The sequence below is a fragment of the Kwoniella mangroviensis genome, chromosome 3, assembly GCF_000507465.2.
Source record: "Kwoniella mangroviensis CBS 8507 chromosome 3, whole genome shotgun sequence".
NCBI classification, from domain to species: domain Eukaryota; kingdom Fungi; phylum Basidiomycota; class Tremellomycetes; order Tremellales; family Cryptococcaceae; genus Kwoniella; species Kwoniella mangrovensis.
The window spans coordinates 565,083-582,106 of NC_088829.1; the positions used below are offsets into that span (position 1 = coordinate 565,083).

The following is a 17,024-nucleotide window of genomic DNA, read 5'->3' on the forward strand; positions in this document are numbered from 1 at the left end:
AAAAAACGAATTGTCTGACCAAAAAGTACACATACACACCATATGATTTTATTGTGAAACCAATTATTCGTACTCATCTAAAGCTTTCTGAGCTTCTTCCGGGCTGATCTTCGCTACTTCTTCACCAGCCTCTTGGAATGCTACATCGTGGCAACAAACACATTAGCATCGTTCTTGAAGATAGTGCACAAATCCAGATTGTTTCAAACACTCACTTTCCCAGAAATCCTTATGTTTCCCTTTCTTAATTTTGACTTCCAATTCGTCTATAATCTCATTGTACGTTTCCACCTCCTCATAAACTAACGCTGTACTTCTCATTTCCCTCAGACAATCCAGTGCGAGAGGGTAATTCTGATACGAGAAGCTACTCTCGATATTCTCTTCCACGACCACACCAAGATCTCTGATAGCTTTACGGAAGACATCACCTTCACCTTCTATCAACTTCTTGAAGTCATCCAAGGGATTCTCGTTGGATATTAATCTACCTGATTTAGGTTTAGCTTTGATATTTAGAGGTTCGACCTCTTCGTCAGATTCTATAAATCTAGGTTCATCTTTCACTTCCTTTGCGGGCGGTCGTTCCACTTTACGCTTGGTAGCTTGTGATGATGATTCAGCCTTTATCTGGCTCGAGGCAGTTGCCTCATCGAACAGTTCATCGATGTCGATACTGTAGCACATCATTGGATCAGCTCTTTAAGCACAAACTAACGGTGACATATATCAGCTGTGAGTCAACTTACTACCCCTCATCTTCCCTCAGTCCCTCTTTCTGGACCTTCTTTCTGGTTCGAGGAGGCACTTTCTTGATGTCCAAAGCATCTTTCAATCTCTTCGTCAAGTCTTCGCTTCTTTCCACAATCTCGGAAGGAGTGTTGAAATACTTGATCAATTCAGGATGCGGTGGACCTAGAGGATTGGCATCTAAGTCCGCGGTCAGAGAAGCATGGAAGATGGCTTCTTTGATACGATGTATAACGGGATTATACGATTTCTCAGGTTCGAACCATCTAGGTGTTTCTCCTTCGTCTTCCTCTTCTTCCGACATAGCTTCATCCTCATCACCACTCTGTTGCCTCTCTCGCTTAGCTTGTTCTTTGGCATATGTATCTAGATCCAGAGATTGCACCAAGTCATCCATTAATTCACATTGTTCATCGGTAGGTAAGAGGGGGTGTTCTTTTACTACTTTTCCGGTGGCAGTTTTGTAGGTAGTCAAAGAGGGGAACCAGAAGTTGTGTTCGTCTTCAGCGAAGGGTAACTTGTTGTAGGAATAATGTCAGCTGCGGTCACACGACATATAGCATAGGTTTAGCGATGCGACTCACCTTGACCCAGTACATAAAGTCCAGCCTTTTACCTTCACCGGGAAAATCCATGGCAGGTAGGCATATACCAATGACAGGTTCAGCCTGATCCTTCAATACCCATCTGACCACCGCGCACATTCCTCGTAGTTCCATCCCTTCGACCAAAGCCGAAAATTGGATTTGACCCTTAGGTGATGTCAGGTCTGGCCACACAAATCGCACTTCTCCCATTAATAGATGTCTTTTGATCTGTTTCCGGTCAAAATCGTGAGCTCTTTGCTATATCTCGCGATGACTGATAGGTAAGCTCACTGCATCTTTCGGGAAGAACCCTAATATCTCTACGCCTTTCCTCGTATCCATAGGTTGGAACGTATCAGCCTCCATCGGTACCCAAGTTGAACCGAATCTCCAAGCTTTGACTAAATCCTCTTTCTCTACGAATTCCTCTTCGGCATCATCATCCTGGTTCTGGGTAGCTTGCTGAGTAGCATCCAGATATTCTCCATTTAGTCCTTGAGTATCCAGTTGACTTGATGCAGGAGCATTGTAATTTGCTTTTTTGAGCACATAGGTACTATGATGTTTCACTTCAGCCGAAATCATAGAAGCAAAATCTTCCATTTTTGGTATTTCACCGCCTTGCGATAAAGATTGAGATTGATTGATCAAGCTTGACATCAGTTGATTCGAATTTTGTCGCTGATTTCCCAATGTTGGCCTGGTAGGCGCTTGTAGTTCCATAGCGGGTTTCCAAGCTTTCGATAGCGTAGGTGGACGAGCTTTCATTGTAGCTTTGGAATATTTGATAGGTATAGTTATGGCTTGGTCAGGATCTACTTCGGGTGATCCAATGTGTAGCTCTATTCCTGAGACCGTACCGTTGACCACAGCAGCTTTAGGTAATCTCGATTCTTGGAACGAGTCGTCGAAGATCTCTAAAGTAGGTAGCATTTCTTCCGAATCTGTGGTTTTGGATATTCGCTCATGCAGCATAGAAACGAATGTCCGCCAAAATTTCTCGGAAAGTCGCTACAGGATATGTTAGCTATATTCAGACTAATGGCCCGGACCGGCTCACCTTGCTTCTCGATTTCGACTTGTCCACAGCCTCGCTCAGCGGTTGAAAGTCGATGCCTCTACCCATCCATTGTCAGCTAGGATACAGGATGATAGGTATTTCCACTCACACTACCGATAACCTGGCCCCCAGATCGTCAAATCTACCCATAGCTTCTTCATACTCATCCTGTCGGAAAGAACTTTCGCCTGTAATTTACTCAGTCAGCTGCACTTTGATCCTGAAAATAAGCTAACTTACCATCAGTGATCAAAACAACCTCTAACGCCCAACTCTTCGTATGTTTATGTGTATGTATCATATCCAATGCCACCATCAGAGCAGATACAGCTGGTAGAATTACATTAGATGATTGTTGAAACACTAAGATGAACAACTAAATAACTCACGATTCCCCTCGTATTCCCCAGCATCTAGATTCATTACTACCTCAACGGTCTTGGGTTTGGCGGTCTGAATAGCTACATCGCAGGATACGTTGGCATAAGGTGGATCTTCGTCTTCTGGATTCTGCTCTACGAATGCCCGGTTGGCTTGATTATTGGTTTCTGAGGAACGGTTATTAGCAATCAGATTAAAGCACAAAAATCGTTTTACTAAGAAATCTTTTAAGAAATTCACTCACTCCCGCCATAACTGAGTATCCCGACTGCTTCCGTCTTCCTTCCACTCGAAATCTTTGGTGGCACCAAAGTCAGCTATGTGGTGTGCGTTATAGGATCTTTGGGTTAATTCCACTCACCTTTGGCTCACATCGTCTGGCTACGAACTCCTTGACGAGATCCAATTTGGGTACTTTGTTTTCACCACCTGGATCTGCTTTCAGCTCACCCATAGACGGCGATACGTCTATGGCATACACAGAGAGCGTATATCCAGCTCTGTCTGATGGCATCTTGAGTTCTGCTATGCCCCGAGCTGAATGGTCAGTGCAAGTGAGAAGATGCCGGAGAGGTTGGTGTAAACAAATCGTAATGTTTTCAACCGGTCAATCCAACAATCTACGAGTAACACGGTTGACGTAACTTACCATGGACATTTGTCCATTCTCCGGACAACAGGACGCGATCTGTGCCAAGAGATTCTTGCATATGCTCCACGTGGCAAAGGCATGTTGGGATCAGCGTTAGTATGACGAGTGAAGTTTGAACCGAACAATCAAGTCAAGCTAAGCGATGCATCAGTGCACTGGACCAAGTAACCTAGTATCACCGCTTCTCCGTCCATATTAAACATAACCATGTCCATATCTTTGGGTAGATTTATATATAAATAGCTCAACGTACACAGATCAATAAGCCATCTTGCCACCGCTATCATATAGAACACTCACACATACAAAACAACTCAAATCATTATGTCAAGAGCGACTTTGCTCTTCCTCGTTATCGCTCTAGTAGCGTTATCGTTCACTCCGAGAGTAGCAGCCTTTGGAGCTGGTGAGCAATCTATCAGCAGCCCATGCAAAGGAGTAGCTGATACATAGATATGCAATAGGTAATATCCCTGGATACTCTTATCTCGAAGAGAAGGCATTCCGACATGGTGATATCGAAGATGTCATTGGTAATTTGATGAAAGCTGCTGGAGGTGGTTTCTTATCTAGAGGAACGAAATTTACTCCACTTGATGTGAAACGAGTCTACTTGTGAGCCACCATCTCCTGAACTCTTATGGCAAATATGGCGGAAGGGTAGCTGACCTTGGGCTCAGCGGTAACTGGTTGAGAGATTATTCACAGGTGAGCTCACAATCGACCTTTCCTCGAGGTTAGTATATCCAGCTGATAAGGTCCATTGATGGCTTGCAGGCAGTGGATGTCGGTGCACTCAAGAAGACTAACCTTCAAACCATCCTCAACGTAGTCATGGTCTTAGGATTCCTCGGTCTCGGTTACGCTACTGGTGAATTCGAAGTGACCAAAGAGAGATTAGGATGTTATCTTCCTACGGAGCATATCGATAATCCCAAAGGATATGCGGATGGTGAAGATGCCAGACAATATGATGATAGATTGAGAGGTCCCGTCGATCCTAGAGAACTGGAAATTGATCCTCAGACCGGTATGAAGAACTACATTGCTAATGGTGAGTCGGCTATATTAGCAGTCTCTTCAAATAGCGACATGAGCTGAAGCGTTTGATGTGTAGAGTACGGTGGGTGGGCAACATCCAAAGCCTTGGTCAGACAGAGATTGCAAGAGGTCATTCACTATGGCAGACTTTTCCGATCGAATGATAACAAGGCAGATTCATACCAAGCTTTCCAGTTACTCGGTAGAGCTCTTCATACTCTGTGAGTCAGCTTTGTTAAGTCGTGTGCTTCGATTTTAGCTGACCAATGTTTAGGGAGGATTTCACCGCTCACTCAAACTGGTGTGAACTTGGTAAGTTCTGGTGTTAGCTGTGCCTAGCACTCAGCTTACGACTTGTGCTCAGCGTTGATCTCCATGGGTTACAACAATGTATTCCCTCATGTCGGTCGAAACACTCAGATCCAGGCGCCCAACGGCAAGAGGGTGTTCCCACTGGTCACCGGTACATTCGGTGGTGCCGATTTCATTCACTCGGTCATGGGTGAAGCCACGGATCATTTGAGTCAAGTAAGTGGAAATTATCACCTATCTCTCTCGTTGCGATGGCAGCTGATAAGCATGCATCTGTTCTTCAGCAATCCGTATCAGATCTCACCAAACAAATGTCCAATGCGAGATCAATTTCCGAGGGCCAATCTAACGCTGCGGATACCCTCCGACAGTTGTTCTTCTCCATTCCAGGAGGCGAAGGTAATGAAATGACCAGAGATTTGGACAACATCCAACAAATGCGGGCTGGGCAACCGGGCGGAGTCGATCCTTCCCAAATGTCACCTCAAGAACTCCATGATACCCTTTGGAAGATCTTGAGTTTCAGAGATTCGGTCATGAAGAGGATTGAGGTGAGTCACAGTTTTGCCCGTTAATTTTTCACGATCTGATATCCAGCTGATTCCGGCTTCTACCGTAGAACACCATCGATCGAATTCCTGGTCTCAGTGGATTAGTCGAGAAGATCTCCAATTCAGTCTCAGTGTTTATCATTACTACCCTTGAACCTTTCGTGAAACCCCTCGTTGGTACCGCTACTGCGGCTCTCGGTCAGACTTCCCAAGCAGTCATCGATTCTCATGATCAATATGAAGTTTGGAACGATCCTTACGCTTCTGACCCTACTCATTCTTTCTTGTCTAAGGTGAATACAGCATGGTGCTGAGCCTCACAAAGACCTTGGGCTGATTCGGTCTCGGTGTTCTTCCTTCAGGATCACTTCGGACTTATTCTCAACCAACCTGCAGGTGAAATTGCGCAGATCGTTGTGGAGTACACAGTCAAATTAGTCGTCCAAGCTTGGGACAACAACAGCATGCCTGTTGAGCAAGTCACCGAACCTGTTCTTCAAGCTTTGTTCCATCCTGATTTCCACGATGGTCGATGTGGGTCATATCGTCAACTATGGATTTGTTCAGATAGCTGAATCCTTGTTTCCTTATAGCCGAGATCCAGAAGCGAATGCTAGACAAGATGAGAAACTGGATCGACACTGTCCATCAAAAACAAGAGATCTTGAACCGATTGACAGCCGATAAAGTCAAATCCGGCGGTAACAAACGAATTGGAGACACCTCACAAGCCACCGGGCATGTGCACAACCAATTATTGCCAGAAGGTGGTCTACAACAAGTGGTTGCATCTCACAACGTCCATGTCGTAAGTGGACAATTCAGTGCATTCGCGGACGAGAAGAGTATTGACTGATGTTACGCAATGGATGTAGCCTGGTGCTCAGTTCTTGAATGCCGGTCAAGACTTATTGTCTGGTAAGAAGGTGAGCGAAACATCCAACGATGTCCTTGTCAAGATTGAAGCTAATGTTTTCTGCAGCCATGGGACCAAGGTTTCGGATCTGGTGGACCAAACGCTTGGAGAGGTATTGACCCCAACGCCTCTGATAATGGAAACAACGGAGGCGGACATGCCTCAAGCTTCTACAACGACAACAACCAAAATCAATATGGCTCGGGTCAGGATCAATATGGATCGAACCAATCATACCAACCTCCACCACAGCAATCTTATCAACCTCAAGGTGGACATGCCGATAATTTCTTCGGCGGTGGCGGTGGTGGTGGTGGTGGATTTAACCCTCCTTCATACCATCATTCTGAACCTCAACACTCCTACGGTGGACCTCCCCATGATCAATATGGTGGACCGCCCGGGGGATATGGAGGACCTCCTCCCCCCCAAGATCAATACGGTCGACTACCCGGCGGGTATGGGGGAGGACAACCTACCTACGGTGAACAGATGGCTCAACAACAGGGTTATCCAGGTGCTGGACATCACGGTCATGGTGGACATGGTGGACATCATCAAGGGGGTAACCAATGGGGCGGTCAAGGTGGGTATGGTGGGGGTGGAGGTAATTGGTAATTAGCAACTAGTAATTAGACGTGAAACAGTAAGAAAGTATATCTAACGAGAAGGGAGATGAGATTGATGACTAGGCTGTTGATGTGGATAAATGAAATTATTTCGATTCGAATATACATGACTTTTGGTTGATGATATGAGATTGGATGTGATCTTGGGGGAATGTTGTTGATAGTGATAGATACTTCATGAGGGATGATGATATGCATGAAGAAAAAAAGAGTTTGTCCATACCTAGTTGAATTTGAGATGACATGAATTTGCCCGTCGGCACTGCACCATCACTTTTACCCGAAGTCTGTCCATTCGAGTAACTAAGATAACTCATGGGTGAAACCATTCGTACAGTTACTATTGTTATTTCTCATATCCACTCATCGCTCACCCTGAACTCCAACTTTCTATCAAACGCCGCCCTCTTCCGGGAGCCTAAACGTTGCTGATCGGTTTTAAGATGTCCGGTGAGCTGATGGACTTCATTCACAGGCTAAGTTCGAGAGATGAAGCTGATACCTCTTCGTTTTATGATCGTGTGATAGGCTTTCAGAATGCTGGTGTCACCAAAGGTAAGCTCCAAAATACAAGCTATGAGAACTTCCATTTCACGACTAGAATTGTTGTAGCTTCTCTCACGACTGACTTGAGCTTGGTAGGAATCATGATTCTCCTTGCTCTGACTTCTCTATCAGCCTCTCTTCTCGACATAAAACCATACCTTCATCTACAGCTTGTACCGCATATAACGAAATATCGACAGGTGAGTCAGCCAGATATACCCCGCAGACGAGCGTCAGTAAAGGGCTATCAAGCTGATGAGCATGTCAATAGTTCTGGAGGATAGCCGTTCATCCTTTTGCATTTGCCAATTCGACGGAATTGTTGATTGGGGAGATATTGTTTTATAATGTTGGAGTAGCTATTGAACGGTGAGTCTAGACTAGACTCGATATACGACTATACGACCTGGGTTGTTTTCGAATACGATGAGTCTAAAAGCTGACGGATGTCTGAACGTGGATAGGGCTTTTGGAAGTAGGAAATACGCTGTTAGTCACATCACTACAATTGTCACGAATTATCTCAGGTGTCTGTCATGATGCGCACAACGCTAACAGAGCTGTTCACTTGATCAGTCTTATATCCTAGTCTCGTCTTTACTTTCAACATTCATAGCCTCCATATCGATAGTATTAGGATATAAGTTTGGGTTGAACTCCATACCTGCTGGACCTTATGGGATAATATTTAGTTTGTGAGTTACAAAAACTACTCAGCCTCATGATCGATTGGAATCAATCGATACACATGATAGCATTACACACTCATCAGCTCGATCACTGACAACTTGTGCTTTTGTAACCAGACTATGGCAACAATATCGCATATTCCCTTCGTTATACCATTTCAGAGTGTTCGGTATAGAGTTTTCTAGTAAAGTATTCAATTGGATATTAGCTGCTCAGGTGGGTTTCATCTCTCATACTCTACAGCCACCCCGCTGGAACACACACTTGTTCACGTGCTCAGCAAAATAAATATCGTAAACCATGCACTAGCTAATGGACTTTCACTCCTATAGTTACTTCTCTCTAAGCCACCTTCGTCGCTCCTCATTTCCCTTATAGGCCTCTTAACAGGGTACATCTACCGAACCGACACGCTCTTCCCTCTTCCTTCATTATCCATCTCTCGACGTCGTCTACTCGTCAGAAGATCCCTCAAAACATACCGTATACCCTTGTCGGTCTATCGACTGCTATCTAGATTGTTCAGTCCGATTGTCGGCGAATCGTTACCTCCAAGAAGATCTCAGAGGGTCTTGCCTGGTCAACAGAGTCAATCTCAGATCCAATTTACTCAAAGAGGAAGTTCGATAGCTACTGCGTTGAACACTGGTGCGACGAATCAGAATGGAAGCGCCCGATCGAGATTGAGAAGTCTGCTGAGTAATAGGTTAAATACCAATGCAACGCAGGCTGGTACTTCCCCGACCGTAAATACTACGATTGGAAATGATAGAAGAGCAGGAGGAGAAGGACAAGGGAGTGGTGGTGGTGCGCAGAGATCGGGAGAACCGGGAAGTGCGACTGCAGCGATGGGTGAATGGGTTAATGAGATCACAGGTAGAGGAACGAGGGTAGCTAGTGAAGAAGAAATTTCAACGTGAGTGATTGCTGCTTTCCTAACAAAGAGATCAGGCATTGAGGCGGAGGATACAATTCCGCTAATATAATATCTTTTTACGTTGGTAGATTATCAAGTATGTTTCCTAATCTGAGTAGAGAAGTGATAGTGCGTGCGTTACAGACCAAGTGGGTGTCTCATATCGAATATCAGCTGGCAGAGTCGTTATATGGAGCAGAAGCAAATCAGCTGATATATTATGACGAATAGCGATTTCAATACCGCTCAAGCTGTTGAGGCATTACTCCAGGAGAGTGGTTAGATCACCTATGGATGGTATATAGTTTCATGGTATATAGCATTATGTAGGCTTATGGACATGGTTATGTATACAAGTCATTTGTATATTACAGAAAGCGGGATGCAGGGTATGAGTGGGTGATTGTTATCGAGGTTGCGATGATGATTGTTTTCGTGGTTGTATATTGTCTGTTGACCGTTTCGAGCTTGAGAGCAAGAACTTGATGATTTGACCTCCATCCAATATTGTATCTCATCCACCACCTTTCCCCTCGTTGTATCTATCTGCTCTACAGTCACTATATGAGGTCTGCTCAATCCTTACTTCCGTCTCATCTTCTTCTGCCCACCACCGGATTTGACATATCTACGGCTCCTTCAAATTCCACACCTACTTGTTTTCCATCCCTTCCTCCTCCTCCTTCTGCTGATCACCCTTCTCATCAATATCATTAACGATGTCCTCCTCGACCGCTCCTAACGTAGCTAGTAACCTATCCAACTTGCCTTCCAAATCATCCGCAACATCATCAGCAATTTCCAGCTGTTTCATTATCTCCTCTATCTGAGATTCGTCAAGTCTTTCAAGCTGGTCGTCTGATAGTGACATTAAGGAGTTGAGGGAGGTGAGTGTCGTGGGGTCTATAGCGAGATTGAGTGACTGGAGATTCGGTAAGTCTGATGGCGTCTGACCAGTGCGAGATTGGGTGTTGCCGTTGACATTGGGTATGAAGTTAGGATCTGACTGGGATTTATCATGCTTCCGATCCTGATCTATGTTCTGGTTTGTATCGCCATTGCCATTGGATTGGGTTTGGGTTTGGGTTTGGGTTTGGGGTTTGCGTTCTGACGATGACATAGCTTGAGCTACTAGTTCTAAATCTGATAGTTGATTCATCGTGATGCTCGTACGGATGTGATAGTGATAAGTGTATGATCAAGTACTACAGAGTGGTTATAACTACGCAATGAAGATTAGTTCGAGAGATGTAGGTGTATGCTGACAAGTCAATCGATTTCATCCAAGTGGAAACATGAAAGATGCATGTAATTGCTGTTGGTCATTCAAGCTTAAGCGGTTGATCGAGAGTAACCGGACCAAGTGTCATCATAAATCGCCACCAAAGCCAAACCCTCTTATATACATACACCTGGAACTTGTCCTTGAACGCTTCATCTTCCTATATACGGACATATGCATAGGTACGATTAGGGATTCAAACGGCACACATTCAATTACCGAGATGCATGACAGAGACGTCCAACTGCGTATGATATTTACAAATATGTTCTATATCTACTCTTCATCAATTTGAGATTCCCCAATAGTCTCTTCCTCTAAACCAGCATCGAAAGCATCATCAGGGACTTTGTAAAGCTTGATTTGAGGCTGTATCGAATGAATGAATGAATTAGCAATCAATCTTGTTATCATTGTTTTGAAGTCACTCACAGCGTTGGGATCCTTAACGAGTACGTATTTGCCCTCGGGTTGCTTGAGCAACAAATCAGCGATGGTTCGTACGATACCCCACCCGTTGGTCAAAGAGACGTTCATCTGTCTAGCGAAATCATTAGGCTTAAACGATTGAACACCGACGATGGTGTGTCTCTGGGCGTCTTTCGAGTTGGCTCGTGTGATGTAACTGGCAATCAAATTCAATTAGCATGTTGGTGAAGATAGATGTACAACGGTAACTTACCCCATCTTCATGTACTCCGCACCAACCAAGATCGACTGAACAGCCCATCTAGCCAATTTAGCCGAGTTATTCTTCATCTCATTAGCTACGATAGCACCCTTTTGAGTATCCAAGTTCTTCCTCCAATCTAATGGTTTTCCTGAACCACCTTGAGCTCTTGGGTCAAACTCGTTCAAAGCCTTTACAGTGATCAACGTATCTTTTTTACCCAAGTACGCATCAGCTTCAGTTCGAACGATCAGATCGAAAGTCTCTTCTTCGTCAATTGAAAGATCGAATTTCCTGTATTTGTACAATGTAGAAGCGAGAGGTTCAGTCTCAACATCTGCCGAATAGAATGGGTTGGCTTTGGGAGTAACGGCTTTGGAAGAAGCTTGAATAACTTGAGAAGAGAAGTTTTGGTTGATGTAAGTAGCTTCGAGCGAAAGTGATCCAGCAGAGTTGATATTGGATTGATCATCTGAATCTACAGGTGGATCGGAGGAGTTTTCGTTGACGGTTATATAATCGAATGGACCTGATTCTCTCTTGTCCAAGAATAATTGATCTTCACCTTTCCTCTCGAAGATTATATCCCATGAGTTGACGGATCGAGGAGCGGTCATGAGCACAGATAAGATAGAGTCGGTAGCAAAGATTCGAGCGGCCTTCTTCTCCGCCAACTGAGCAATAACGGGATCATCAGATGTGGAAGTGTTGTATCGTACTCGGTCGAGGATCTCTAATGGCTTCTCGTTTCTGGTGTTGATTCGGTCAAAGGCTCGGTCGTATCCTTGAATAGTACCGTAGCTCGCGCTATAGCAAGTCCATCAGGATGTCAGCTGGTGTACAACACATATGCGAAGATCCGCTGGTATATGACTTACAGATCTTCAGGCTCCGAAACACTGAGGTTCAACTTGGCAAGTCTGGTGAAATCGACTTCTTCGAGAACTTGCCAATCTGGGCTGATAGTGACCGAAGAATCCCTAGTTCGTTGAGGCTAGACCGAGTTCCCATTGTTCAGTTGAACGCCACTGCGTTCGTAGAAGGTACTACTAAGCTCACCTTGTTCCAATCACCGTAACCGCCTCTAGCACCACCTCTACCTCTACCTCCAAATCCACCTCTTCCAGCACCTCGTCCTCTTGTACCTCTAGTAAGGGCCCCACCTCGAATAGCTCTTCCTCCAGCCCTGATAGGGGCCTTGACCCTCGTACCGGCTCTGGCACCGCTGTCTACAAGAGAGAACGATTTCTCATCTTCATCATGAACGAATCCGAACACTGTTCCTTCGGCCGCACCGTACGCCTCTCTACCTTGTCGTCGGACTTGACCTTGTCTTTGTCGACCGGCCGTGGCGTCTGCGGGGAGGTCGTGCCAGTCTGCGATCCTGGTTACTTTGTCGGACTTGGAGAATGGAGCGTATGGGATACTACAGATAAATAGCACGAGTCAGTATATAAGATTGTCAATTCTCGCAATGAAGTTGAATGATCATTGTCGCACTTACTCCTTGAATTGAGCTGGGAGAGTGCTGGTGCTAGGACCCCAAGACCCATCGGCGTTATCTTGGATTTGAGGGAGGGTGAAGCTGAGCGTCATTTTGTGCTGTGACTATGACTTTTCGGTATGGTATATGGTCGATATGAATATCTTTCGATACGATAGATAGTTCCATGCACGCCAGACAAAGAACAAGTGACCACCAAGATGAAAAAACGACGAAACTCGATGTTCAGGGTAAAGAGGAGCGGTAGTTTATTTTGGGACCCATTTAGCACCATGCAAGCTGGAAAAAGATTTTGGATTCAGATTCAACTTTTCATCGACCACCTGCATAACTTCTTCTTGACCTTACTTTGTATAATCTATCAACTTTGTAACACCAATGCCATCATGGCAGAAAAGAATGGCTCCTCTGCCTCTCATACCCTCAACTCAACTCCGCTAAGCCAAAAGGCTAGTGGAGGAGGCAGGAGGAAGCAACCCAGAGCGTCTGCCTCGGGAGCCGATCTCGTTTCCACCCCTTCGAGAGTTGTAGGCGCCTCTCCCAAAGGAAAAGAGAAAGCTCTCGATGTTCTGCCATCTACCCTTCATCATACTGAGACAAGTGTAAAGCTGTCGAGGAATCAGAGGAAGAAGAACAAGAAGGCTCAGAACGGTGAAAGCTCTGTCGCCCCTCAACAGCGGAAAGATGACAGTGTCTGGGATTTGATACCCGTTGCTCAGAATGAGGTATCTCGTATACCGCCTGTTTGGTCGAACGATGGAAGGTGAGCTATTTTCTGCCTGTGTCCCCTACCAGAATCGTAGAAGAGCTGACGATATTTTTCAGATTCTACTTCACCGTAACTCATACCTCTATACACATACATTCTTCCACTGCTTCTACCTTTGCTCGTCTCTCCACCTTGTCATCTACTCATCCGGGAGGTCACTCGAAACCCATAACCTCGTTGCATCTTTCACCTGCCAACTCATTCCAGATCATATCGGCTTCCGAAGACGGTACAATCAAAGTTTGGGATTGGGTTGCAGGGAGATTGGTGCGGACTATCAAATTTTCCGAGCCTCATGCCAAAGTGCAGCATATCGCTTTCGGTGAAGTCGCTGGTAAATGGTGGATCTTCGCTGCTGTCACTCACAGCAAAGATGCCTCAGGTCAGTTGATATATCAACGTTTCGACGAAAACTTCAGCTGACGTTCTTTCTCTTCTTCCAGCTCACAAACTCTCTCATCGAGTACTCCGAGTCTCCATCACTGGATCTGGTGGACCTTCACTTATCGGTAAACTATCTGCACCACCAGTGGCCTTGATGATGTCTCCTCGATTCACCTATCTCGTCGCTCTTTCAGCTACCAAAGCGTACACCTACCGAATGCCTACTTCGTCCATTGACTCAAATGTGGACATATGGGAAACCCGACCGACGTGTGTAAAGTTCGTCTCTGATCAATCTTTCACTTGCGGTGCTTTCAGCCCCGAAAAGACCCTTGCTGCCTCAAGTGAAGAAGAATGGTTTGCTACAGGTGACGAGAAGGGTGTCATACGTTTATGGCATGGTTTAGCCCAGGCTTTCAGACAAGTCGATCTAGCCAATGTCAATCAATCGACGATGGGCGTCGCCAGCACTCAGACCGAGTCGGAAAAGAGATTGCCAACCACTTCATTGCATTGGCATGCCCATGCTGTATCTGCTTTAGCATTCACTCCATCTGGTTCTCAGCTTTTATCCGTGGGTGAGGAGAGTGTGCTGGTACAATGGCACCTCGCCTCTGGTAAAAGGGAATACATACCTCGATTAGGTGGAAGACCAATTATCAGCTTGACAGTGAGAAAGGCTACTCGTGCAGGTGAAGAGGAATGGTGGATGAGTCTTGCAGATGGCGCTACCATCCGTGTAGGCCCTGCTTCGGGGCATATCTCAAATGTCGGACAGGGTGTCAGACTAGGTAAGCGATCAATCGCCGTCAAAATATGATGTATCAGGGCTGAACTATCTAATCTTGACAGATCCCTTACGTCCCACCTCTTCTACTTCCTCTTATCCTTTCTCCCTTCATCCATCGACCTCGTCCCTTGTCGTCCCTTCTTCTCATCCTTCAACCCTTCAATTTATCGATCCCATCGCTTCATCTGTGCTGTTCGATCTCGAGGTTGCTCCATCCAACCGTGTCAGTCGTCGAGACGAGAAAGAAATACAACCTGTATCCGTCGAGAAAGTCGCATTTTCCGATTCACAAGATGGCCAATCGATCTGGATGGCAACTTTCGAAAGTAGAACAGGCGACGAAATGGAAGGTGGTGGTGCTATCAAGAACTTGAAAATGTGGAAATGGCAAGATGAGAAGTGAGTCACATCGAATGATCTGTATGACAATCATCTGATCGCTCCTACTAGATATGCTGTGAACACTCAATTTCCTCGGCCTCATGGTTCATCGAACGTGACTTCAGTCGTATTCTCTCCAATCTCTCAATTATCAAGCACTTCTTCCAACTCTTCCATTTTACCTACCCCTTATCTCCTAACTGCTTCCTCAGATGGTGTGGCCAAGATCTGGCAAGTGCGCCAATCAAAGAAATCACAGAACGGTGAGTCTTGCTTTTCTTCGAACTCAATGCCTTGGTACAACACTTCCGCATTTTCCCCTTATCTGAACCTTATGCAAAGATGAACAACTTTTCACATTCACTGTCATCCTTATACGGATACCCTTCGGGGTGGTGGCGACTAACATTCTGCAATCCTGATTTATCACCTTCTTTCTGTACTTTTGCATCCAACTCTGTATGCGAATGATTGCTGACAGAACAACTATATCCTATCAGGTAAAGTCGCATCCGCCAAACCCGCTCTTATCGAATGTAAGTGTCTTTCGTTCTGATCTCATGTTTTTTATTCCTCATCTACGTTCTCAACCTTTCCCGCGCACCCCAAGGATGAACAAATTTAACAAGCTCAACAGTCCTATATCTTCGGATAATGAGGATACTATTCTTCTTCTTCAACCCTCTGAGGGGTCTGCGCGTTTTTTTACTCCTTATTCGCATACAATCTGAACAACTCGCGGAAGTTGATCGCTGATAGTCACTTGTGACTTAGTGTACTGGTCATGTCGGTCTACTTTCGATTATCGAAGCATGCCAATCTCGGATTCCGCTTTCTCACCCGATGGAACGATCGTTGTCCTTGCTCATGGATCTGTCGTCACTCTGTGGGATGTTGAAAGTAACGTCTTACTCAAAGTGTTCGATCCGCCTTCTGGCATCGATATTAACAAGACAGGATTCGTAGGTGACGAAGGTAGATATCTCATAGGTGCAGGTGAAGATTATGGTGTGATCGTATGGGATCTGCTCTCTTGTGAAGGTAAGCTCCTCAATATGTCTGCTCCTCCGCAGTATGCTTACACTCGACTCGTTATCAGTGGCATGGTCGATTCAAGATCATTCAGTCCAGAATCTCAGTATATCTGACGGATTCTTCATCACCACTTCAATTCTCACTGGCAAATCAATCTTCACGATCTTCTCCCCTCATTCTCCTGAACCAGTCAGGACCATGTCTACTTCTCAACCCATCAAACATCTTCAAATCCTCCCGTCACCCTCTGTGTCACCCTCCTCATTGCATCTCATCGGAGTAGCACCTTCCGGTGAAATCTATAGATTTGGTGATCTCGCTCATTCAGCCGCGCCACTATCTTCCAAAGCCGTCTCCACGGCTCAACAGCAGAAACAAGGCTTATCAATCTGGCAAGAGATGTTCGGAAAAGATGCTTTCCTGGATTCTCTCTCCTTGGACGTCGCTTCTGCGGAAGAGGCGAACGCCACTGCCACGGCCAGTGCATTACAACAAAGAGTCGTAGCTGGCAAAGGTAAACCATCTGACATTTTCAATGGACCAAGTCATACGATGCCTTCCACTTCGATACTCTTCGACGCATTTATGGATGAACTTCTCTCTGGACATACCTCTCTACCTTCCACCTCTGCTACTAATCAAGATGAGGAATTGGGCAGTAATGAGATATTGTATGAAGAAGGACGGAAGATTGATGTTGATGTTCCTGCTGTTTCGGTCGCGAAAGGTAAACAGGTGGATGATGAGGAGATTAGGGAGTTGGAAGTGTTCTTCAGGGACGTATTGGGTAATGGTGAGTTGACGTGCTCGTCCGTCCGACAATAGATCAACTGACAGATCTAGGTTCCGTAGTATCGACGAATATACCTAAGACACCTGCAGTGAAAAAGGTAAATGGCCACAGCCACGGCCATGGACATGGACATCTACCTAATGGTGATCAAATTGTCACTCCGCTGAATAACAAGAAACCCAACGGTATCGGAAGTGCTAAACACAGAGATGACGAAATTGTCATCGATACACCTTCATCAAATAAGAAGGAGAAGGAAAATGGGAGTGCGCAGAAAGGGAAAAAGAGGAAAGCACCTAGAGAGGATTAAATCATCAGTCATTAATCATTTTTGCATATTTAGTTGAGAGTCAATCGTAGATTGTTGATGCATTTGCATAATCGT

The 17,024-nt window shown here is 45.3% G+C and overlaps 6 protein-coding genes across 6 annotated transcripts; 3 read left to right on the plus strand and 3 right to left on the minus strand.

The window, feature by feature from the left end:
• Nucleotides 1–63: 63 nt before the first annotated feature.
• Nucleotides 64–3,292, minus strand: I203_108038 (uncharacterized protein; the record flags this gene model as incomplete). Its single annotated transcript, XM_019148218.1, has 11 exons — nt 64–140; nt 216–676; nt 750–1,267; nt 1,335–1,565; nt 1,629–2,348; nt 2,398–2,455; nt 2,507–2,585; nt 2,638–2,727; nt 2,787–2,945; nt 3,023–3,074; nt 3,140–3,292. 11 exons carry the CDS (start codon nt 3,290–3,292, stop codon nt 64–66), a joined length of 2,598 nt encoding a protein of 865 aa, XP_019002451.1.
• Nucleotides 3,293–3,754: 462 nt separating this feature from the next.
• I203_108039 (uncharacterized protein) lies at nt 3,755–6,868 on the plus strand (the record flags this gene model as incomplete). Its single annotated transcript, XM_019148219.1, has 13 exons — nt 3,755–3,836; nt 3,895–4,045; nt 4,111–4,138; nt 4,208–4,484; nt 4,548–4,692; nt 4,746–4,783; nt 4,836–4,999; nt 5,068–5,334; nt 5,403–5,627; nt 5,697–5,868; nt 5,928–6,142; nt 6,210–6,260; nt 6,317–6,868. The coding sequence occupies 13 exons, from the start codon at nt 3,755–3,757 to the stop codon at nt 6,866–6,868; spliced, it is 2,367 nt and encodes a 788-aa protein (XP_019002452.1).
• A 454-nt stretch (nt 6,869–7,322) lies between these two features.
• I203_108040 (uncharacterized protein) lies at nt 7,323–9,314 on the plus strand (the record flags this gene model as incomplete). Its single annotated transcript, XM_065518312.1, has 9 exons — nt 7,323–7,434; nt 7,522–7,625; nt 7,697–7,794; nt 7,890–7,914; nt 8,002–8,120; nt 8,232–8,331; nt 8,448–9,031; nt 9,121–9,180; nt 9,263–9,314. The coding sequence occupies 9 exons, from the start codon at nt 7,323–7,325 to the stop codon at nt 9,312–9,314; spliced, it is 1,254 nt and encodes a 417-aa protein (XP_065372677.1).
• A 369-nt stretch (nt 9,315–9,683) lies between these two features.
• On the minus strand, nt 9,684–10,190 carry I203_108041 (uncharacterized protein; the record flags this gene model as incomplete). The annotated part of the gene is made up of 1 exon (XM_019148221.1): nt 9,684–10,190. The coding sequence occupies one exon, from the start codon at nt 10,188–10,190 to the stop codon at nt 9,684–9,686; it is 507 nt and encodes a 168-aa protein (XP_019002454.1).
• A 399-nt stretch (nt 10,191–10,589) lies between these two features.
• On the minus strand, nt 10,590–12,579 carry I203_108042 (eukaryotic translation initiation factor 3 subunit D; the record flags this gene model as incomplete). The annotated part of the gene is made up of 6 exons (XM_019148222.1): nt 10,590–10,682; nt 10,746–10,938; nt 10,996–11,790; nt 11,862–11,977; nt 12,043–12,409; nt 12,488–12,579. The coding sequence occupies 6 exons, from the start codon at nt 12,577–12,579 to the stop codon at nt 10,590–10,592; spliced, it is 1,656 nt and encodes a 551-aa protein (XP_019002455.1).
• A 294-nt stretch (nt 12,580–12,873) lies between these two features.
• On the plus strand, nt 12,874–16,949 carry I203_108043 (uncharacterized protein; the record flags this gene model as incomplete). Its single annotated transcript, XM_019148223.1, has 9 exons — nt 12,874–13,250; nt 13,313–13,638; nt 13,700–14,431; nt 14,493–14,829; nt 14,881–15,074; nt 15,312–15,347; nt 15,586–15,852; nt 15,911–16,639; nt 16,699–16,949. The coding sequence occupies 9 exons, from the start codon at nt 12,874–12,876 to the stop codon at nt 16,947–16,949; spliced, it is 3,249 nt and encodes a 1,082-aa protein (XP_019002456.1).
• Between the last annotated feature and the right edge of the window lie 75 nt (nt 16,950–17,024).